Source organism: Myotis nattereri (genome assembly GCF_964212035.1).
Source record: "Myotis nattereri genome assembly, chromosome: 6".
Classification (NCBI taxonomy): domain Eukaryota; kingdom Metazoa; phylum Chordata; class Mammalia; order Chiroptera; family Vespertilionidae; genus Myotis; species Myotis nattereri.
Window position 1 is genome coordinate 8,073,035 of NC_138081.1, and position 21,700 is coordinate 8,094,734.

Here is a 21,700-nt window from a genome sequence, read left to right on the forward strand (position 1 = left end):
CCTCAGCGAGGGAGGCCAGCAGCCCCTTTTCCAGGCCCCGTCAGGCCCTCCTGTGGCCCCGGTGCAGGCTGCTCCTCTCACTGCTCTCGGACTCCCGCCCGAACCAGCGCTGGACTACGAACCAGCGTGTTACTGCAGGCACCAGAATGGCCTGGTGGCCTTGCAAAGCATCCTGGGTAACTGCATGTAAATTGCCAGATGGGTGTGAGGCTAATTAAGTCTTAGCAACCAGGAAAATGAGGACCAGAACACAGGCGCAGGGCCCTGTTTGTTTAGAAACAGGGCATATGGTGTAACGTCTGTCGCGCGGGCAGCCGCGTCCCCGTGTGGTTTCCGGTGCTGCCCCGTCTCCCTGGGTTCGGAAATGCCCTGGAGACTCTCCTACAAATGCACACGGGGCTCCCGGGAAGCCGGGCTCCAGATGTAGTGAGAACATCTGGAAACGGTGTTTCACAGACGAGGCACTGCTGTGGGGTTTCCCCTGACAGGCTCCCACACGCTTGTTGTGGGAGGAATACAGGGCATCTGTGGGTGTCACGCAGCCCCTCTCAGGTGGCAGGGACTCAACATGAGGTCTAATCAGCGCTCGCATCCTTGCCATGATGTTCCCGGGACGGGACTGACCCCGGACAGAGTGTATCCCGTTGGTGTTTTCCATCGCGAGGCTGACTGAGAGCACGCTGCATATTGAGCAAAAATGTGTCTCCTCGCGGCTTCTGTCCCCTGGTCCCAGGTGTGGCTTTAGGAAGGTGAAGATCGGTCCCTGCTCATCCCCACACCCTCCTCCTCTTGGCTGCTCCTCCTCTGAGGTGATGGATGGGCTAGACCAGCGGCACTGCAGCTGGACCTGTGTCCACACTCTCGCCTGCAGGCAGACAGGGCCTTTGATGGGCGGGGCGGGGCGGGGTCAGGGCCGTGGCCTCCAGGGGCGCCAGGCGGAGCCGGGGCTGGCACCACTCTGGCTCACCACAGGTCTTGCCCACAGGACATGGGCTTTCCTGGGCGCAGGGAGGAGGCCATTGGTGGCGGCAAGTCTGCAGCTCCGGCACGCGGGTCTCCGTCCCTGGGACGCCGTGGAGGTGTTGACTGAGTAAAGGGCGGTGTCCCTACTGCTGTTATCTGGACATTAAAAACGTGTTTTTGAAGTGTCTGTGGGAAGCGCCCAGCTTGGAGGGCTGAGGAAGAGTCCGAGACACCAGTATCCATACGCACCGCGATCCGTGTGCAGTGGTTATGTCGGGGGCACCGGCTTCTTCAGGGTCTGAAACCGGAAGAGCAAGGAACGTAGGTGCCCTAAGATGACAGCGCAGCTGGCAGCGCAGGCACGTAAAGCAGTAAATCAGCAGCCTGGCCAGTGCTGAGCGCCCGGCCAGGCCTGTAAGTGCCGGGCGCAGGGGGAGGCGAACCGGGGACTGCAGTGGAGTCATAGGTGGGCGCTGAGGCCCAGAGGCGGGCACTGCCAGCAGGTGGCACCTCCTCGCCCTCCTCCCTCCCAGGCTTCAAGGGGAGGTGCTGCCCGCACTGCAGTGCCCAGGCCCTGCCCCTTCCTCCCGCAGCGCCCTCCCCAGGTGATGCTCCCTGGTGGTCTGTGCCGATGCAGGGCCCCAGAGGGCGGCTCTCCCTGCGGCCCTGGAGTGCCAGGAGCTCAGGGAGCTGGGCTGTGAGAGGCACCGCGGGCCGCGTGGGTCCAGCCTCCGGGACCAGCTCGGCTCTGTGGTCACTTAGGAACCTAATGCCTCGGTGGGCGCCCGGGGCTGGTGCCCAGCAGCCGCTGCCCCGTCTCTGCGGTGCCCTTTGGTCTGAGACACTGTGCGCACCACGGGCCCCTTCTAGCACGTTACTCCCCTCCGCCGCTCTCCCTCCGCCGGCCCGGGGTTCCTCAGGGTGACGGCAGGGGCAGGGGCCATGGCAGTGGCGGCTGTGTCCCCCTGGCACTGCTCCGGCCTCCAGCCCCCACAGGGAGGGGCATCTGAGCGCCAGTCTCACGTCTGTTAACTAACTGCACTTGAAGGTGGGATCGATGCAACAGGTCCTGGAACGCAGCTTCCCGTCGCTGGCCTCTCGGCTGAGCCGCAGCAGAGGTCCTGTCCTGGCATCTCTGACTGTGGCCACTGCACTTGAGAACCCAGAGGGCAGGGCAGGGCCATGTGTCTCCCTAAGGTACAGACCTGCTGACACACCAAGTATCAGTTAGGGCCCAGGGTCCAAGGGCACCCCCTGCAGCCCATCTGTGGACTCCTGGGGTCCCATTCAGGACTCAGGAATTAAGTAATTTCCCCAAGGTTGTCCCTCAAGCCAGCAGCTGACTATGACTGGAAGCCGGGTCTCCTGGCTCAGACAGAGGCGCCCTCGCCCCCTCTCCAGGCTCCATACCCCCCTTTCCCAGGAGGGAGCTGTGTTGGCCTCGTGCTCAGTGGGTTGCCCAGAGTTGGAGCCTGGCATCGGAGCCAGGGGTGGGTTAGCACCGTCGCTCGCAGGTGCCGCCTGGGTCAGGCAGACCACGCCATCCACCACGGTGTGCTGGGCGCCTTCTGCAGAGGGCGGGAGACAGGCACAGGACCCAGTCCCCTGTGAGCTCCTGGCGCTGGCTCAGGGCCCGCCCTGCCCCTCTAGACCGGCAGCTGCCCCCACCGCATGCCCTGGCGCAGAACCTCCTGCCTCCAGTAACCTGTTCTGTAACCGGACAATCAAGGGTCCACACAGCCTGTCACTCCGTGAGCCATTTAAGCAGAAATAGGTGGAATCATATATGAGCGTTTATTCCAGTACTGCCGGCAGCATGGGAGAGCAACAGGTCACCCACAAAAATCTGCTCTGCGGCCCCCCATGAGCCAGCTGTTTATATTGGGAAGGGGGGCAAACATGTCCTGGGAAGCAGGCAAAGGGTCTGCCAAATGGGAGTTCACAGGTCTAGAGATTTGCAAAGGCCTTCGGGCAAGCAAAGGTGGGGCGTCTTCAAAGGACTTAGTGACATGCAAAGGGCTGGGATCTTTAGGGCTGGAGGCTCTGAAGAGGTTGTTAATCTTTCCGTGATAACAGGCAGCTCCCTGCTGAGGGAGGTGGGCTGCATTTCCAGGTGCGCTCCCAGGAAGCAATCCTGGTTAACAGGGCATGGTGACAACTTCTTACAAGTACAGCCGGGCCCCAGCATCCTATTTCTGCCTCCGTCACTGCCACTCGGGTGCAGCTCGGGCCGAGGCAGCCTGCTGAGGCCGCCGTTAAGTAAACCGGACAGGGCAGCAGGACAGAAAGCTCACGGTCCCCCTCCTGGCAGAGAGAGCTGGCCTGGGAGTCAGGAGACAGGCTTTCCCAGGTCCCCTCTGATTTGGGGCCGGGGGGCTCAGCTCCCTGCTCCTCCCTGTCCCCTGGGACCTCCTTTGGCTGCTCACTTCATGGGGGCCTGAGGTCTAGAGGGGCCCGTTGTTGCCCGCGGTGACCGTGACAGAATGGGAGGCGGCAGGTGCGTTTTTCCTGCACTGAGGCCGGCAGCAGCCTTTCCCTGCAGGAAGCAGTCGGCGTCCTCGGGTCCAGTGGGTCAAGTGCTTTGGGTGGTCTTGGGATCAAGCCCTTTGACCCCAGACTGACTTGGGCCTAGCTGATCTACACTGTTGATTTGGGTGAATATGGAACCTGGACCTCAAATAAGGCCTCAGAAAGGCAAACGTGTGGGCGATGGGCAGCAGATGGATGGACGGATGCTGTGCCTGGTGCAGAGAATGGGGCACAGGGACCTGCTCGGGAGGACCAGGGTCAGAGGGTGCTGCTTCCTGAAACTGGAAGGGTCCCTAGCACCTGAGCACCCTCGTGACGGGACAGGAGGGCGGGCCCCTGGCTGCAGGAACTGGGAACCTGTGACGTGGAACTAGCTGCTCCCAGTCACCATCAAGTTCTCTCTCCGTGTGAGGACTGGGCTGGGGTGGGGGGTCGTTAGGAGAGAAGGGGCTGTGGGTCAAGGTGTGAGGGTGGTGAGCAGGAGGACGGTGTCAGCCAGGGCAGGCACAGGTCGGCTGCCAGGCAGCGGCGAACGCAGAGCCCAGGGCACCCGTCCTGCCAGCAGCTCCGTCCTCGGCACCACAGGAGCCCGTGGTCAGCCCTGCCCGGCAGTTGGGTGTATGTCTGTCCACCAGGTTCTGGCTTGTACCAACCTTGAACAGCAAAGTCGGGCTTTGGACCAGTTCTGATGTAAATGGTTCCTCATTCCTTGTCATCGCAGCTGCCTGTGTAGTAGCTGCCCCTGGCTGCGCGTGCTTCAGGGAGCATGGCTTCTGCTTTCCGTCACCAAGATTCCTGGGCCACAGCCCTGCCGCCCCTCCTCTCCCTGGGTCTCCCCTCACACCCGGGCTCCCCGGGTTGGGGGCCCTGGTCTGCGCTGGGAGACAGGTGCACTCAACCCTCCCGCCTGGCCTCCCGCAGGGTGCGTGTGTGATTGGTTCAGTTCCACCCTGGGAAGGCGATGCTGGCTTAGACTAGGGTCCTGTTCTGTGTCCCTGTGGCCAGTAGTATGGCTTGGGGACACCTGCGATGGAGGAGCCAGATGACCAGTGGTGGCTGAAGTCTGGGAGCCCAGATACTGGAGAGAGTACGTTCATCGCGGCTACTCCAGCGCCCCTTCCCCCAGAGAAATCATAGAGGGCAGTTAAATGGAGGGGAAGTGTGTACATGCATTGGTATGTGACAAAAGCAGGTTTAAAAACAATATATATACTACAACCCCAATTTTGCTAAAAATTTAAAACAATAAAACCTTAGAAAAATACACCAAAATGGTAGAAGTGACCCCAATCTTACTTTTAAAAAAATATAAATCCACTTAGAAAAATACACCCTAAGGGTAACCCCTGCTTTTCCCCCCTGAGGTGGTGGAGTCGGTGGATTTTACATTTCTTTTTGTGCTTGACCTCTTTTCAAATTTTTCTACTCAGAAAAAAATTTGTTTTAATGTGGGGAAGAGATAAAGACAGGGCCCAGTGGAAATCCACATTTTTAAAAAATTGCTGATTTTTAAAGAGAGTAAGGCGGGGGGAGGGGAGAGAGACCTGACGAGATTGAACCTGCAGTCTTGGCGTATCGGGATGACACTCTAACCAACTGAGCTACCCGGCCAGGGCAAATCCACCACATTCTTGAAGTCAGAGACAGCGTAAATGTCCCATTGAGCCAGCCAGGCTTCAGGAAGCTCTGTTACTTACTCAGCACACAGGTTCTGCAGCTGTGGGGGTGGGGGAGGGGTCCTGGGAGGGGATCCCGCCTTGGCCCGGGAAGGAGCCACCTGGTCTCTCAAAGACTGAGCTGTTTATTTGCTAACTAGAGGCCCGATGCACGAAATCCATGCAAGGGGCTCGGCCCTCACAGGCCCGGCTTCGTCCAGAAGGTCATCCAAAAGGACATCTGGTCTAATTAGCATGTTACGCTTCTATTATTATAGACTAGAGGCCTGGTGCATGAAATTCATGCACCGGTAGGGTCCCTAGGCCTGGTCGGTGATCAGGGCTGATCGGGGCCATCTGGCTGCCAGCTGAGGCCTTCCTTCGTTCTGCACTGCCCTCTGGTGGTCAGCACACATCATAGCGAGTGATTGAACTCTCGAGGGGACACTTTGCATATTAGCCTTTTATATATAGAGAGAGACTAGGGGCCTAGTGTACAAATTCATGCACCTTGAAAGGAACTGTGGGCTGCAAGGCTGCAGTGGGCACAGGGTTGGGTCTCGGCCCTTCCTTTGTGCCCCTGCCCGGCCCCTCCTACTGCAGCCCACGGTCCCCTGTCTGCCGCCGCTCCCACGCGCTGACGGTGCTGGCCCCACTCGCAGCCACTGACAGCATGGAGCAATTGGGGCCACTGCCAGCAGCGAGTGTGAGTGCGGCCAGCGCTGTCAGTGGGTGTGAGCAGTGGCTGCTGCCCCAATTGCCCCTCAGGAGCAGGGGGAGGTGGAGAAGCCCTCAGGGGCAATTGGGGCTGGCAGCCACTGCTTGCGCCCACTGATGGCACCAAGCGATCGGGACTGGCACTGGGTGCTGACAGTGGGTGTGAACGGCACCTCAGCACTGGCTGCAAGTGCGAGTGGGGCCAGTGCCGGCAATAGGTGTGAGTGGCAGCTCCAGCACCAGCAGCAGGTGTGAACGGGGCCGTTGCTGGCAGCGGGTGCGAGAGGCAGCTGTCAGCCCCGATCGCCCCTCTGGAGCAGGGGGAGGTGGAGAAGTCCTGAGTGGCGATTAGGGCCAGCAGGTGCGAGCAATGGCTCTGGCACTGGCAGCGGTGTGAGCGGGGCCAGGGCCGGCACCAGCAGCAGGTGTGAGTGCCCAGCGGGACCATAGCGTGCAGGAGCAAAGGATTTTTGGTAACCACCAGAGGCTCTCCCCAATGACAGTGACTGGCGCCCCGCCTTGGTCTGGTGCCCCCACTCACCTATTCCACCGTCCCGCCACGGCCAATGCCCACCATGTTCCGCGTGCGCCCCCCGGTGGTCAGCGCACATCATAGCGACTGGTTGCTCGGTCGTTTGGTCTATTTGCATATTAGGGTTTTGCATATATAGATGAGCTTTAGCTGCTCCTCCCCTGGGAGCAGCACTAGCCCCACAAATAAGTGCAGCAGTGGGCGTGAGGACTGTCCACTCACTCAGACCGGCTCTTCCCTCAGCCTCCCACCCTCCCTACCCTGATTTAAGAAGTCTGTTCTTAATTTGCACTTTTCGGGTGAACCCCAGTTGCACCCCCTACCCCACCCCATCACACACCCTCCTTCCAATTCAGGGCACCCTCTGTCTGGAGCATCTCTTCCCACTGCCCCCTGCTCCTGAGACCCAGAGGGACTGGGGAGTGGGGGTGCAGGAGAAGCACCAGGACCAGCGCCCCCTCCCCCCCAGAGAAATCAGGCCAGGCCAGTAGCTCTGTCTCATTCCTTCTCCCACAAGAGAGGAGGCCTCAGCCTTGGCTTTGTGGCTGATGGCAGGACAAAGGACCGCCATTGTCAGAAGGGAGAGGCCTCGCCGAATATGGAAATGAGGCTGGAGGGCGGCTGAGTGGGAAGTCTGGGAGCCATTTCTGGGAGGGGACCGCCTCCCACCTCCATTGGAGGAGTCAGTCTGGGCAGATCTGGGGCTGGCGCTGGGCATGGGCAGCGGGAGTGGAGAGCCCGCTTTGTCACATACCCGTGTGTTGCAGACACACACTTCCCTCCATTTAACTGCCCTCTATGAGTAGCCGCGATGAACACACTCTCTCCAGCACCCGGGCTCCCAGACCAGCCGCCACTGGACACTCTGGCTTTCTCCACTGCGGGCTGGGGCTGTGCCAACACACGCACCCTGGGGTGGGCCAGGTGGGGGAGGGGTGAGCGCACCTGCCTCCCCATGGGCATGAGGGGCAGCCCAGGGAGAGGAGTGGCAGACTCTGGGCTCACACCCTAGACAGCTGTGCTCCCCTGCCCCTGTGGGCCTGCCCTCAGCTCCGATTGCTCTTCCAAGGCTTCAGGGACGAATCCCACAGCCCCCACTGGGTCCCAGGTTCCCAGCTGGTCAGAGGAGGGGTAGGTTGGGCCAGCCCCCAAGGAATCGGGTCCCCAGACCTGGAGCCAAGGTCGCCCAGCACCTCCACGCTGAGGGCTCACCTTCCTCGAGGAGGGGCTGCAATGTCCTTGGCCATAGGCCTCAGCCCTGGGCTCAGACAGGAGCCTCTGCCACGCCTGGCGGGCTCACTGTGGCTGGCCCCCCGGCCCGGGTGCAGGCGTGGGCAGAGCAGTGCCACCTCGCCCGCAGGCATGGTGTGGGCTCCTACAGATTGGCTGACCCTAGGGTCTAGAGTCGGCTTCCCAGGCACCCCAGTTCACCCAGGGGTAGCCGGCCCCCTCCCCTCACTGGCACCGTCTGCTCAGGGACTGCGGAGCCCTCTGTGCCGGAAACATGTCCTGGCTTCAGGGTGAAGTTCAAATGACTGCCTCCCTGCTTTGGTCCTCAGTCAGGCTAGGAAAGAGGCAGCTCAGGGACGGGGTGTGTGGCCTCAGGCAAGTCACTCCCAGGATGGACCTCCACCCCCCCACCTCCAGCAGAGCCAGCCCGGGACAGCCCCCTTCCCTTGCCCGCAGCCCTCGCAGCCTCGGTTCCCACATCCCGCCTCCAATGCTCCCCCCAGCGGAGCCATCAACCCACCTCTCTGCCCTCCCCTCCCACCACAAGTACGTGAACCCCCCCCCTCCTCGACCGCAGACCCCTGGGGCTCCCCTTCCCACCCAGCACCAGACTTCGTCAGCATTGGCTCTGGCTGGTCAGCCTCTTCCTGGTTATGTCAGTCCCTCCCGCCGGACGGACGTTTCCTGGTCGCTCTGCAGGCTCCCGTCGAGCAGAGGATGCGCCAGGCAGTTGGGAATGAGGTTTCTGCCGCAGCAGCCGTGGGGCCTCCGTGGGCCTCGCCTGTTTGGCTGGCGCAGGGTCCACGCAGCGTGCCAGGCTCCCCACGCCCCTCAGTCCTGCTCCACTGGTTTTGAGTGGAGGCAGTCCAGCAGTTACACTTCCAGCAAAATATTAACAAGTGGGAGATGCCTTTCAAGACGTGAGGACCTTTCCTTCTAAGTCATGTGGCCAAGACTCAGGGGATCAGAGCCCTGGAGGCCAGAGCTCGGAAGCACAGCCCTCCCTCCGCCTGGAGCCAGGCCTCCCAGAGGCAGTTCTTGCCTGTGCTCCTTCCCTTCCCAGGAGCCCTGTCCCACCTGGGTGCCCCCTACTCTGGCTGCAGACCCCCTCTGCCCCTACACCCGCTGTGCTGTGCCCCGGGCTCTGGGCCGATGAGCCGCTGTGCAGGCTGCCACTTCTGCGCCTGCTGGAGCCGAGGGAGCTGCTGGTGGGAAGGAGAAGGCGTTGGGGGGGGGGGGGTCGGAGGCACTGCCCTAACTGGCTCCTGTTGGGCAGGGCCCCTGTAATGACTGCGCGGCCGTGCAGGGCACTCTGCAGAGCAGTGCGGCCGGCTCCTCACAAGTCCCACAGGCCGGCTGGCCTCCCCCTGGTCAGCCTGCGTCAGGCCCCCAGACATGGAGGCCGGGCGCGTCCTGACCGCGTGTCCCTCACTGTGGGCCTTGGCGGAGGCCGGGCCGCGTCCTGACCGCGTGTCCCTCACTTTGGGCCTTGGCGGAGGCTGGGCCGCGTCCTGACCGCGTGTCCCTCACTGTGGGCCTTGGCGGAGGCCGGGCCGCGTCCTGACCGCGTGTCCCTCACTGTGTGGCCTTGGCGGAGGCCGGGCTGTGTCCTGACCGCGTGTCCCTCACTGTGGCCTTGGCGGAGGCCGGGCTGTGTCCTGACCGCGTGTCCCTCACTGTGGCCTTGGCGGAGGCCGGGCCGCGTCCTGACCGCGTGTCCCTCACTGTGTGGCCTTGGCGGAGGCCGGGCTGTGTCCTGACCGCGTGTCCCTCACTGTGGCCTTGGCGGAGGCCGGGCCGCGTCCTGACCGCGTGTCCCTCACTGTGTGGCCTTGGCGGAGGCAGGGCTGTGTCCTGACCGCGTGTCCCTCACTGTGGGCCTTGGCGGGGGCCGGGCCGCGTCCTGACCGCGTGTCCCTCACTGTGGCCTTGGCGGGGGCCGGGCCGCGTCCTGACCGCGTGTCCCTCACTGTGGCCTTGGCGGAGGCCGGGCCGCGTCCTGACCGCGTGTCCCTCACTGTGGCCTTGGCGGAGGCCGGGCCGCGTCCTGACCGCGTGTCCCTCACTGTGGCCTTGGCGGAGGCCGGGCGTGTCCTGACCGCGTGTCCCTCACTGTGGCCTTGGCAGGGGCCGGGCGCGTCCTGACCGCGTGTCCCTCACTGTGGGCCTTGGCGGGGCCCGGGCCGCATCCTGACCGCGTGTCCCTCACTGTGTGGCCTTGGCGGGGGCCGGGCGCGTCCTGACCGCGTGTCCCTCACTGTGGGCCTTGGCGGGGGCCGGGCCGCATCCTGACCGCGTGTCCCTCACTGTGTGGCCTTGGCGGGGGCCGGGCGCATCCTGACCGCGTGTCCCTCACTGTGGGCCTTGGCGGAGGCCGGGCCGCGTCCTGACCGCGTGTCCCTCACTGTGGGCCTTGGCGGGGGCCGGGCCGCGTCCTGACCGCGTGTCCCTCACTGTGGCCTTGGCGGAGGCCGGGCCGCGTCCTGACCGTGTGTCCCTCACTGTGGCCTTGGCGGAGGCCGGGCTGCGTCCTGACCGCGTGTCCCTCACTGTGGGCCTTGGCGGGGGCCGGGCGCGTCCTGACCGCGTGTCCCTCACTGTGGCCTTGGCGGAGGCCGGGCGCGTTCTGACCGCGTGTCCCTCACTGTGGGCCTTGGCGGAGGCCGGGCGCGTTCTGACCGCGTGTCCCTCACTGTGGGCCTTGGCGGAGGCCGGGCGCGTCCTGACCGCGTGTCCCTCACTGTGGGCCTTGGCGGGGGCCGGGCCGCATCCTGACCGCGTGTCCCTCACCATGGGCCTTGGCGGAGGCCAGCCCACGTCCTGACCGCGTGTCCCTCACTGTGGGCCTTGGCGGAGGCCGGGCGCGTCCTGACCATGTGTCCCTCACTGTGGGCCTTGGCGGGCCTCCCTCGTCCGTCTCTGGGGCCCACTCAGCACTGAGGTGGAATTCTGTCCAGTTAAAGAGGAAGCACTGCTTCCTGCCCCCCCCGACCCCCCCCACCCCCCGCCGCCACCAGAGGTAGAGAAGGGGTGTGTTGGGGGACACTTGTTTAAGACACGGATGGGGTTGGGGTTGGGGTTGGGCAGCGAGGGCTTCTCCCACTTGGAGGGGCCTCAGGCCTGGGACAGTCCCTGCTCCTGAACCCGCCTGCTGCCCACACCTTCCGCCTACACCTTCCGCCTGCCCTGCCCCCACCACGCCCGCCTGTGCAGGAGAGCAGCCGGCGGACTTGGCCGTGTGGCAGGTGGAGTCGTGGTCCCTCTGCCGACGCTCATGAGCTCCTGCCGTGCACGCGTCCTGTTCGTCCTCTGACCTCTTCGTTGTAAATGGGCGATTCCTACCAGAGGTTTACTGCAGGTTTTCAGGTGGTGAACACCTTGGAGCAGGAGGCGTTGCTAAGCCAGACACGCCGAGAAGCGCCCCAGGGCCACGTGGTCGGGCGTGCCCGGTCCAGCGGGCACAGCACCGGGACGTGTCAGGACCCATGTCGGCCTGCCTCTTCACGCGACCCCCACAGAGCAGTGGTGGCCTGGACTCTTGTTCTGCCCGAGCTCAGAGGCCGCGGGACCACTGCTTGCTGTGCTCGTCCCTCTCCGTCCAGAGCGCAGGTCGTGCCGGGGCGGGCGTCCTGCACCTGTGCTGCCCTGTGCCCTGTGCCCTGTGCCCTGTGCCCTCACCTGCAGAGGAAACAGGAATGAGGACACATCAGGACACAGCCCGTTGGGGAGGGAGTCCTTTCCAGCGATGGACAGCTTGCTGCCTGGGAACAGACACCTTACCTGAGAATGAATCCCACGTAAATTGAGGTTTAATTGTAAACGTGAAACGGTAAAATCACAGGAAGAACGTGGAAGGTTGTTTAAGAACCTTGGAGCAGGAGGTGTTGCTAAGCCCAACAGCCGAGAAGCGCCCCGGCCGCACGCCCAGCCCCAAGAGCAGAGCGAGCCCCGCAGCCGAGAAAGGACACGGAGGAGACACAGATGTCTCCCTTCCCCTGCGTGGAGGTTCATCGCCCTCCTGTGGCCAGCATCCCGACATTCAGCCAGAGAAGACTGACAGCCCCTTCGATGGCGCGCAAGGAGAGGCCGGGGCTCCGGGGAAGGCGCAGCGCCGTTCCCGCTGGCGGCCGGGCTGCAGAGGGAGCTCGGCTCGGTGCTCGAACCCCGCACCCGGCTGTGAAGGGGTGGCTAGCTCCTGTGAGGTGGGTTGGCGGTGTGAGCCTGGGGGACGGGGCGGGGCTCCGAGTGCCATGAGGACACGTGATGGACGGGCCTGAAGGATGCGCGGCTCCCCCGGGAGGCCGTCACTGCAGGACAGGAAGTGCCGGGCCCGGAACCAGGTCGGAACCAGGTCTGCTGGACAGGGGCACACCTGACCAGCAGCCTCTTCTTGATGTCACCCTAGAAGGGCCGCAGACGGGGCTTCCGCCGCGCTGTGTAAAGCAAAGCGGGGAGCCGGTCGGTAATTCATGATCGTCCACAGCCCGGTCTCCGCAGCCTCAGGAGCAGAGGCGGTCGGTCGCACGCGCTGCTGTGGGCGGCTCCTGTGCGTGTCCGTGGTCAGAACGGTGTCCAAGAATCACGTCTGTGTGAAAACGAAGCTTGCACATGCGTGTGCGCCCACTGGGCGGGGGGGGGAGGGCATCCGGGGAAGTGGTGGTGCCCTGGAAGGTGGAAGGGGGGCTGTGGCTGAGGCGCAGGGCAGCGTGGGTTTTCCTGTTTCGTAATCTGAAAACACCCGTCTGTGGCGGATGTGGCTGCGAATAAAAGGCCATCGTGACGGGGCCGGAGCGGAGGCCTCGTCAGTCTGCGCCCGTCGTAGCTCCGCGCTCGGTGTGTGAGCTCGGCAAGCTTCTGGCTGCTGCGCCCCCGTTTCCTATCTGTAAGCGAGGAGAGCAGGACCCAGCGCACCCTCCTCGCGCCCGGCAGCGGGCGCGGCTCTGACCCTCTCCTCGGGGGCGGCCGGTTCCTTGGGTGCCCGCCCTGTGCCGGCTGCGGCGATGGTCACAGCCGTGAGCTATGAAGTCGTTCGTTAGGGACCTGGGGCTTGTCTGCCTGTCCTGCGCCTTGGATGGCCACGGAGCCTGCACATTCGCTCGGAGTGGCCAAGGGCGTGCGGCCGGCCTGGGTGAGCAGTGTGCCCAGGGCCCTGCTGATCCTGCCCAGGTCTGCGCCCCAGTCCCACCGGAGCCCCAGCACTGCCCAGCTCCCCTGGTTGCCGCTCAGGTGGAAGCGCGGGCTGGCAGACCTGGCTACTGCTTCCCTCGCCTCTGGCGGGCACCACTCCTAGGTGCCTGAGGCCACAGAGGATGTGGGTGGAGCCAGGAAAAGCTGCCCTGGCGCCCTCACGCGATCCTTTCTGCTCGCAGGGGTCTAACGTGATGGAGGAGCAGGACCTGCGGGAGATCGGCATCAGTGACCCGCAGCACCGCCGCAAGCTGCTCCAGGCCGCGCGGGCCCTGCCCAAGGTGCCACCCACAGCCCCGCCGCCCGGGCCCTGCCAGAGCCAGACCTCTCCCGCACCTCCTGGCTCGGGGCATGCGGACCACGCGGGGTGCCGCCTCATCCCAGGGTCCCCGAGGGCAACAGCGTTCACTCACTTTGCCAACTGCTGAGGCCCCGAGAGCCAGCAGAGCACGAGGGACTGAGGGCCTGCTCCGGCCTCAGGAGGGCTGCAGCCATCTGCCCTGTGCGGCCTGGTGCCTACAGGCCTGGCCCCGGAGCCCTTGGGGGTCTCCCCTGAATCACTTGAGACCAGGCCAGCCTGCGCTGAGCCCTGGTGGGTCAGGGGCCGGTAGGCGAGCTCCTCGCTGACTGAGTGCAGTGCGCCCCGTCCCTGCCACATGCCCCGAGCTCAGGAAGCACAAACAAGTCCCAACAGCGAGGCCAGCGCCCCTTTCTTGTCCCATCAGGCCCGTGACCCCATCCGACAGGGGCCTTCTGCAAAGCCTCCCCCACCAGCCTCACCTAACAGGGCCACCTCCCCAGACCCAGACTCGGGCTGCTGGTGGTTGCCAGATGGGGGGCCGGAGACCAGGCCCCTCCGTGGCCTCAGAAGCTGCCCCGAACCTACCCGGCCGCGGTCTCTGCTGCGGCTGCGTGCGCTGGCCTGGGTCTCCGCCCGGGGACCTTGCCCCGTGAGGACCAAGGTGTCAGCTCCACCCCCTCGCCCCACAGGTGAAGGCCCTGGGCTGCGAGGGGAGCAGCCCCCCATCGGTGCCCTCCTGGCTGGACTCCCTGGGGCTGCAGGACTACGTCCACTCCTTCCTGTCCAGTGGCTACAGCTCCATCGACTCCGTGAGGAACCTCTGGGAGCTGGAGCTGGTGAACGTGAGTGCAGCCGCCTGGGTGTCCGCTGCCTGGGCTGCCGCCTGCCTGGTGGGGGCGCCATGGGCCCGGCCACCACCTGACTGCTGCACCCCCCTCCCCCAGGTCCTCAAGGTTCACCCGCTCGGCCATCGGAAGCGCATCATCGCCTCCCTCGCCGACAGGCCCTGCGAGGAGCCGCCCCAGAAGCCCCCGAGGTTCTCCCAGCTGAGGGTGAGAGGCGGGAGGCTGTGCTCTCTGTGGTGTAGGAACTGTGGGAACCACAGTCTGACGGTGACCTCAGCAGGGGACCCTCCCTCTCTGCCCCGAGGCCGGGGGGCACAGTGGTTTGGGCTGGTTCTCTGTCCATCACGTGCCTCCATCTAAGGAATCAGTAGGAAGTGCCCTGCTGGGAAAGGCAGGAGAACAAGCACCCAGACCCCCCAGGAGGGCCCCTGCGGACAGTGTGACCCGCGCCTGTGCCCTACGGAGCTGGGAGGCAGGTCTGCAGGCAGGTTCCTGGGCAGCAGGGGCGGAGAGCCTGACTCAGCCTCACAGGTGCTGGGCTGCAAGAGCGGGCAGGCCCTGCCCTGGTCCGGAACGCTGTCTCCCGCCTTCGGGCTGAGCTGCCCACCCCCGGCGCCTCAGAAAGGGGGTGCTATTCTGTCCTGCCCCTGGGGAGCCGCCACTGATGCTCAGCTGTGGGCGCTGAGGCGCTGGTCCCTATTCCCTGGGGGCCTCAGCCCTGCTGTGCTGTGTGTTTCTCCAGAGACCCGATGAGTGGTGGCAGACAATTTATCTGATAGCTGAAGGCACTTCCTGTGCCTGTCCTATCCCATGCCTGTCCCATCCTGTGTCTGTCCCGTCCCGTGCCTGTCCCATCCCCTGCTGTCCCGTCCCGTGTCTGTCCTGTCCCGTGTCTGTCCCACCCCCTGCTGTCCCATCCCGTGCCTGTCCCGTCCCGTGTCTGTCCCATCCCGTGTCTGTCCTGTCCCGTGTCTGTCCCACCCCCTGCTGTCCCTTCCCGTGCCTGTCCCGTCTCGTGTCTGCGCTGCCAGGGTGGGGGAGGGCCCTGAGCAGCCCAGGACTGGCCCACAGCTGGGCCTCGGCCCGCGCCTGCAGCTCTGAGCCTCACCTGGACCTCTCCTGCCGCAGTGCCAAGACTTGCTCTCCCAGACGTCGTCCCCCCTGAGCCAGAATGACTCGTGCACCGCCCGCTCCGCTGACCTGCTGCTGCCCCCCGGGGACTCGGGCAGAAGGCGGCCGGACAGTCTCCCTGACCCCGCGGCACCCTCTCGGGCGGAGCGCTTCAGAATCCAGGTAGGCAGGAAGGGGGGCTGCAGGCGGGGTCCCCTCCTCCCTCTGGGCCTCCGAGCCCCAGTCCCAGGCCCGAGCACCGCTGGGCTGGCATTGGGGGCTCCTCCCGGCATCCCCAGCAGCTGCCGTGCCGGGTCACCCCCGAGCCTCCCGGTGCTGCGTCGGGACCACCTGTCACTGCCAGGGCCTCCCTCCTCAGCGTCCCCCGGCCACCACCCCTCAGTTTCTCCCACTCCAGCCCTCGCCGGGCCCCCTTGGGCCTCACTGCCCTTACCCCAGAACTCTGTCCCCCCAGCTCCACCCGCCGCTGTTCACATGCCCAGTGCTGGGCATGGCTGCCAGCCTCCCACGCCCAGCGGTGCCTCCCGCCCTCGTGGCTCCGGCCACCCCAGCCCTTGCCTTTGCTCATTGGAGCTGCCCTCCAGATCGGGGTGCCCTCCAGATCGGGGTGCCCTCCAGATCGGGGTGCCCTCCAGATCGGGGTGCCCTCCTCGCCTTCAGGGTGAACTTCAGCTTCACTCCTTTTCCTGCCTCACCTCACACTTCCACGTCAGGCCATGAATTTTACAGGATTGAAAAGGATGTGGTCTGGCAGTTCCAGTTGCTCTGCACCAGAGACTTGCACATTGCTGGTGGGGGGTGGGGGGGGTCGTAAATACGTCCTGAATCTTGCCCCTCCCCCGCCTTCCTTCCACCACTGCCCACGCGGGGACTGCAGTGCCCCCCCACCTCACCGCGACTCTCACTCCAGTGCCTCCCTGGCCGTGGGTGCCTCATGACATCCCCACCCCAGGCCCAGAGCCAGGGCCTCGGCGGGAAGCTGGCTCCCCCTCCCGCCTCACGCCCGCGCCTCCCGCCTTCCCGCCTTCCCGCCTTCCCGCCTCCGCGAAGACTCGTCTCAGACCACAGGGCCTGCCCGGCTGAGCGGGCGGTGGCTCAGGCCCCTGCTGCCGCCTTTCCCCTGACAGACAGGCCTCGCCTCTGCCCGGAGGTTGGGGGCCGGCAGCCTGTGACGCTGCGTGTTCTGCAGGAAGAGCACCGAGAAGCCAGGCTGACCCTCCGGCCGCCCAGCCTGGCCGCCCCCTACGCCCCTGTGCAGAGTTGGCAGCACCGGCCAGAAAAGCTCATCTTCGAGTCGTGCGGTTATGAAGCCAATGTGAGTGCCTGCCCCCCCCCCCCCCCAGTGCACCCACACAGCCCCCACAGCCGCCGGCTCAGGCTCGGGGCTCCCTGACGCGCCCAGCAGCGGGTGGGGCCTCCAGCCGCAAGGGCAGGGAGTCGCTGGGAGGGGCGGTCGCCCTGGTGGTGATGTGGGCGCCCCTGAGCCCGGCACACTCCCTCCACAGTACCTGGGCTCCATGTTGATCAAAGACCTTCGAGGGACAGAATCCACCCAGGACGCCTGTGCCAAGATGCGGGTGGGTGATCTTTGTGGGGTGAGGCGGGAATGGCTAGGTACCAGCTGCAGCCACTGGGGCCCCATGTCAGAGGCGGGTGCGGGGGGGCTGTTGGCTGTGGGTCCCCGGGGCTGGCCCTGAGCAGGCGTTCACAGCCTGTTTCCTACAGAAATCCACCGAGCACATGAGGAAGGTCCCCACCATCACCCTGTCCATCACCTACAAGGGCGTCAAGTTCATCGACGCCTCCAACAAGGTGCGCTCCCCCTGCCCCCAGCCCCGTTTCTCCCCATCCCCACCCACACCCCGATCCTGGCCACGCACTGGTCACCACCCTGCGTGTCTTCCCAACATGGGCTCTCTCGCCCGCTTGCATGCTCACGGGCCTTTGTGGTGGGGGTCTCGTACTGAGCACAGGGCTCCCCATGCCGGGCAGCCTACCCGCCAACGCCCTTCCCTCTCGCCCCACCTGGAGGCGGAGGGTTGGAGAGCCCGTCAGCTGCCGTGCTCAAGGGGGGAGACCCCAAACCTAAACCGGGTGAGGTTAGATGCCACCCGCCCCGTCCCCACCCCGGGAGGTGGGGGCAGAGGAAGGCGGCGATGTCAGGGAGCCCGGATTCCAGGCCCCTCTCCTTAACAGAACGTCATCGCGGAGCACGAGATCCGGAACATTTCCTGCGCGGCCCAGGACCCCGAGGACCTCTGCACCTTCGCCTACATCACCAAGGACCTGCAGACGGGCCACCACTACTGCCACGTCTTCAGCACGGTGGACGTGGTGGGTAGTCTTGGTGCACGCTGCCCTGGCACCTGGTGGCTCAGCCCCGCAGCTGTCGCCGCCCGCTGTGTGCACAGGGAGACGCTCAGAGGACAGGGCTTGTCCGGGGCTCAGCGACAGGCTGTCCTGCTCCGGCAACAGTTAGTCACGGCCTTGGATGCCCCTCGGAGTCCCCAGCCCTGCAGCTCCTGAGGTGCCCTCTGCCCCTCGTGGGGGCGGCAGGGCCCTCCTGCCCGTTCTGGCTCAGGGGCTGGGCTGAGGGCACTGCCCCAGCCTGGGTGAGCGGGAGGACTCCCTGTGCCCTGAGGCAGTTCCAGAGTCTGAAGCTGGTTCCCGGCCAGCGTCAGGCCCCTGGTCTGGAGAGGGTGTGATGGTGTGATGCGCCCACCTCGTGGGGTTGGGGGGGTCGAGGAGCGCGCCCCATCCTCGTGTCCTTGGCACTCACCTGTCGCTCACTTTTCTCACGTCAGTCAGCTCTGTGACACGTGCTCCTGGAGGCCCGGGCCTGTGAAATCGCAGTAAAACCCAGGGCACAACACGCGGAAACTCATCCGCATGTGACACGTCCAAAAGGAACAGGAGCTGAATGGAAACGCAGCCCCGCTTTGTCCTAACGAAAGTGCTGACGAGTGCGCGACACCAGTCCCCATGGGCTCTCCCCGCAGGGCCTGAGGTCGCCTGTGGAGTGCGGCCGCGGCCGTGAGGGGTCGGAGGTGGGCCGTGGCCGCCTGGGCAGTTTCTGTGTCTCCCGGGGACCTGGTCGGCAGGTGCAGGGTCACGTTCGCCTAGTCTCTCCGAGGAAACAAAACGAGTGCTGGGCTCAGGTTGCTCCCTGATATGTCAGTTGCTCTGGGGCAGAAAGGACTGCTCTGTGCCCTGTCTGGTGCCCCGAGCCTGTGCTGGGGGAGGGGGTGCCCAGGGAGCCCCCATCAGCTGAGCGCTCTTTCCTCCCAGACGCTGACCTACGAGATCATCCTGACGCTGGGGCAGGCGTTCGAGGTGGCCTACCAGCTGGCCCTGCAGGCCCAGAGGGCCCGGCCCGTGGGGGCCTCTGCCGCCGAGCCCGTCGAGACCAGATCTTCCAAGCCGGTGCCGAAGCCACGCGTGGGCGTGAGGAAGTCAGCAGTACGTGGCCCCCTTGCCCGGCTCGCGGGGTCTCCCACACTCAGGCAGCTGCCCCTCAGGAAAGGGCCCGGCCATTAGGCTCCCGCTGCCGGTCCCCACCGGCGGCCTCGCAGGCGCACAGGGCCCGGCAGCTCAGGCGGCGCGGCCGCAGCACCCCGTAACGTCGCCGTGTCTGTCTGCTTTGCTTTGCACCCCAGGTGCCGCTGCCCCCCGACACTCGCTGTTGTTACTGTCACACCTGCACCACCCATCGTCCTTCTTACCTGCCGCTGCCGTCTGTTAGTCCTGGAGTCAAGGTCTTGTGACCCTGTCTGTGTCCGTCCCTGTCTGTGTCCGTCCCTGTCTGTGTGCGTCCCTGTCTGTGTGCGTCCCTGTCTGTGTGCGTCCCTGTCTGTGTCCGTCCCTGTCTGTGTGCGTCCCTGTCTGTGTGCGTCCCTGTCTGTGTGCGTCCCTGTCTGTGTGCGTCCCTGTCTGCGTGCGTCCCTGTCTGCGTGCGTCCCTGTCTGTGTGCGTCCCTGTCTGCGTGCGTCCCTGTCTGCGTCCGTCCCTGTCTGCGTGCGTCCCTGTCTGCGTCCGTCCCTGTCTGCGTCCGTCCCTGTTTGCGTGCGTCCCTGTCTGTGTCCGTCCCTGTCTGTGTGCGTCCCTGTCTGTGTGCGTCCCTGTCTGTGTCCGTCCCTGTCTGTGTCCGTCCGTCTGTGTGCGTCCCTGTCTGTGTGCGTCCCTGTCTGTGTGCGTCCCTGTCTGTGTGCGTCCCTGTCTGTGTGCGTCCCTGTCTGTGTGCGTCCCTGTCTGTGTGCGTCCCTGTCTGTGTCCGTCCCTGTCTGTGTGCGTCCCTGTCTGTGTGCGTCCCTGTCTGTGTGCGTCCCTGTCTGTGTGCGTCCCTGTCTGTGTGCGTCCCTGTCTGTGTGCGTCCCTGTCTGTGTGCGTCCCTGTCTGTGTCCGTCCCTGTCTGTGTGCGTCCCTGTCTGTGTGCGTCCCTGTCTGTGTGCGTCCCTGTCTGTGTGCGTCCCTGTCTGTGTGCGTCCCTGTCTGTGTGCGTCCCTGTCTGTGTGCGTCCCTGTCTGTGTGCGTCCCTGTCTGTGTGCGTCCCTGTCTGTGTGCGTCCCTGTCTGTGTGCGTCCCTGTCTGTGTGCGTCCCTGTCTGTGTGCGTCCCTGTCTGTGTGCGTCCCTGTCTGTGTGCGTCCCTGTCTGTGTGCGTCCCTGTCTGTGTGCGTCCCTGTCTGTGTGCGTCCCTGTCTGTGTGCGTCCCTGTCTGTGTCCGTCCCTGTCTGTGTGCGTCCCTGTCTGTGTCCGTCCCTGTCTGTGTCCGTCCCTGTCTGTGTCCGTCCCTGTCTGTGTGCGTCCCTGTCTGTGTGCGTCCCTGTCTGTGTGCGTCCCTGTCTGTGTCCGTCCCTGTCTGTGTCCGTCCCTGTCTGTGTCCGTCCCTGTCTGTGTCCGTCCCTGTCTGTGTGCGTCCCTGTCTGTGTGCGTCCCTGTCTGTGTGCGTCCCTGTCTGTGTGCGTCCCTGTCTGTGTGCGTCCCTGTCTGTGTCCGTCCCTGTCTGTGTCCGTCCCTGTCTGTGTCCGTCCCTGTCTGTGTCCGTCCCTGTCTGTGTGCGTCCCTGTCTGTGTGCGTCCCTGTCTGTGTGCGTCCCTGTCTGTGTGCGTCCCTGTCTGTGTCCGTCCCTGTCTGTGTCCGTCCCTGTCTGTGTGCGTCCCTGTCTGTGTGCGTCCCTGTCTGTGTCCGTCCCTGTCTGTGTCCGTCCCTGTCTGTGTGCGTCCCTGTCTGTGTGCGTCCCTGTCTGTGTGCGTCCCTGTCTGTGTCCGTCCCTGTCTGTGTCCGTCCCTGTCTGTGTCCGTCCCTGTCTGTGTCCGTCCCTGTCTGTGTCCGTCTCTGGGGCCGTGGCCTCCGGCCTGCGCGCCGTCCTCCTTTCCTGCCCCGCCCCGCCGTCCCGTCTGTGCTTCAGCCCTTGTTCTGTGTCCTCCCGCGCAGGGCCCGTGTGCTGTGGTCTCGCCGGGGTCCTGCCACAGCTGTGGGGCTCAGAGCACGATGCCCAGGCAGCGAGGCGCCCGTAGGCCAACAGCTCTGAGACTCCCCGGGACAGGCTGTCCGTGTTGAGGCCCAGCGTGGCCCTCCCACCATGATCCCGGGAGGGAGTCGCTCCTACCACACACACACACACGCACACAGACACATGCACACACGCACAGACGTGCACACGCGCACACAGAGACACATGCACACACAGACTTGCACACGCACACAGACGCACAGACACGTGTGCACGCACGCACAGACACGCACACAGAGAGCCTGCTCTTTGGACTTTGGCCTCCGGAGGGCCCTGCATCCGCCAGGCTCTGCACCCTCTGGGGCTTCTAGCGCCAGGTGCCAGCGGGCGCTGCTGGAGAAGCCTCAGGCTGGCGGGCGGCTGGTCGCAGGCACCCAGGCATTAGAGATGCCCAGGGGGTGGAGCGGAGGGGGAGGGGCAGCGGGCCCCTGTTGCCCCGGGCGCAAGTGTGCGCTCCACCTGACTTCCCTTCTTCCTTTGCAGCTGGAACCGCCCGACGTGGAGCCGGACGCCCAGTCCCATGCCAGCGTCTCCTGGGTCGTGGACCCCAAACCAGACTCTAAGCGGAGCCTCAGCACCAAGTACGAGACCACTATCTTCTAGCACCCGCCCTCTCCTCCACTAGTCTGTGCCTTGCTGCCCGGCCTGTCTGCTCTCGACTCCTTCCGGCCACTGGCGCCAGGCCCCCCGGGACCGCGCTGCTCAGCAGCAGCTGCAGACACTGTGCTCCCAGCTTGTGCCGCCACCGGACACTGTGAGCCCCGTGGGCACGGACGGCTCGGGGGATGACTTGCCTCGAGGGGTGCCAGGCGGGCTCAGGGCCCTGTGGCAGGCACTGTGTGCCTGCGGGCGGGGGCGCTGCCGTCGGTGCTCGCTGACCGGCGGGCCCTGGCGGCGTCCTCCGCTGCCTTCTGTGCCGAGCGCTGGGGCCGCTGTTCACAGCTCCGTGTGCACCCTCCTCCACACACCAACCACTGTGACCCCTGGAGCCAGAGCCCCCACTCTGCTCCCGCTGCCCGCCTCTCCCCTCGAGGTGCTGGCCGCCCGAGACCCTGAGCTCGGCGACGAGCTGGACCAGGGCCAGGCTGCTTTCTGTGAGG

General features: G+C 65.1%; 1 protein-coding gene across 2 annotated transcripts in view; it reads left to right on the top strand.

Annotated features, from left to right (window-relative positions):
• Positions 1–21,700, top strand: part of ANKS1A (ankyrin repeat and sterile alpha motif domain containing 1A) — a gene marked incomplete at its 3' end in the record, with an annotated part of 178,558 nt that overhangs the window by 154,205 nt on the left and 2,653 nt on the right. The window contains exons 14-24 of one of the 2 annotated variants that reach the window (XM_081095008.1): positions 12,996–13,094; positions 13,804–13,956; positions 14,059–14,166; positions 15,088–15,252; positions 16,280–16,405; positions 16,596–16,667; positions 16,816–16,902; positions 17,287–17,424; positions 18,379–18,549; positions 18,747–18,845; positions 21,084–21,181. In XM_081095008.1, coding sequence (XP_080951134.1) covers positions 12,996–13,094; positions 13,804–13,956; positions 14,059–14,166; positions 15,088–15,252; positions 16,280–16,405; positions 16,596–16,667; positions 16,816–16,902; positions 17,287–17,424; positions 18,379–18,549; positions 18,747–18,845; positions 21,084–21,181 — 1,316 coding nt within the window. Of the gene's footprint in view, positions 1–12,995; positions 13,095–13,803; positions 13,957–14,058; positions 14,167–15,087; positions 15,253–16,279; positions 16,406–16,595; positions 16,668–16,815; positions 16,903–17,286; positions 17,425–18,378; positions 18,550–18,746; positions 18,846–21,083; positions 21,204–21,700 lie in introns of those variants that run through there. The other variant, XM_081095009.1, reaches the window with a different exon arrangement.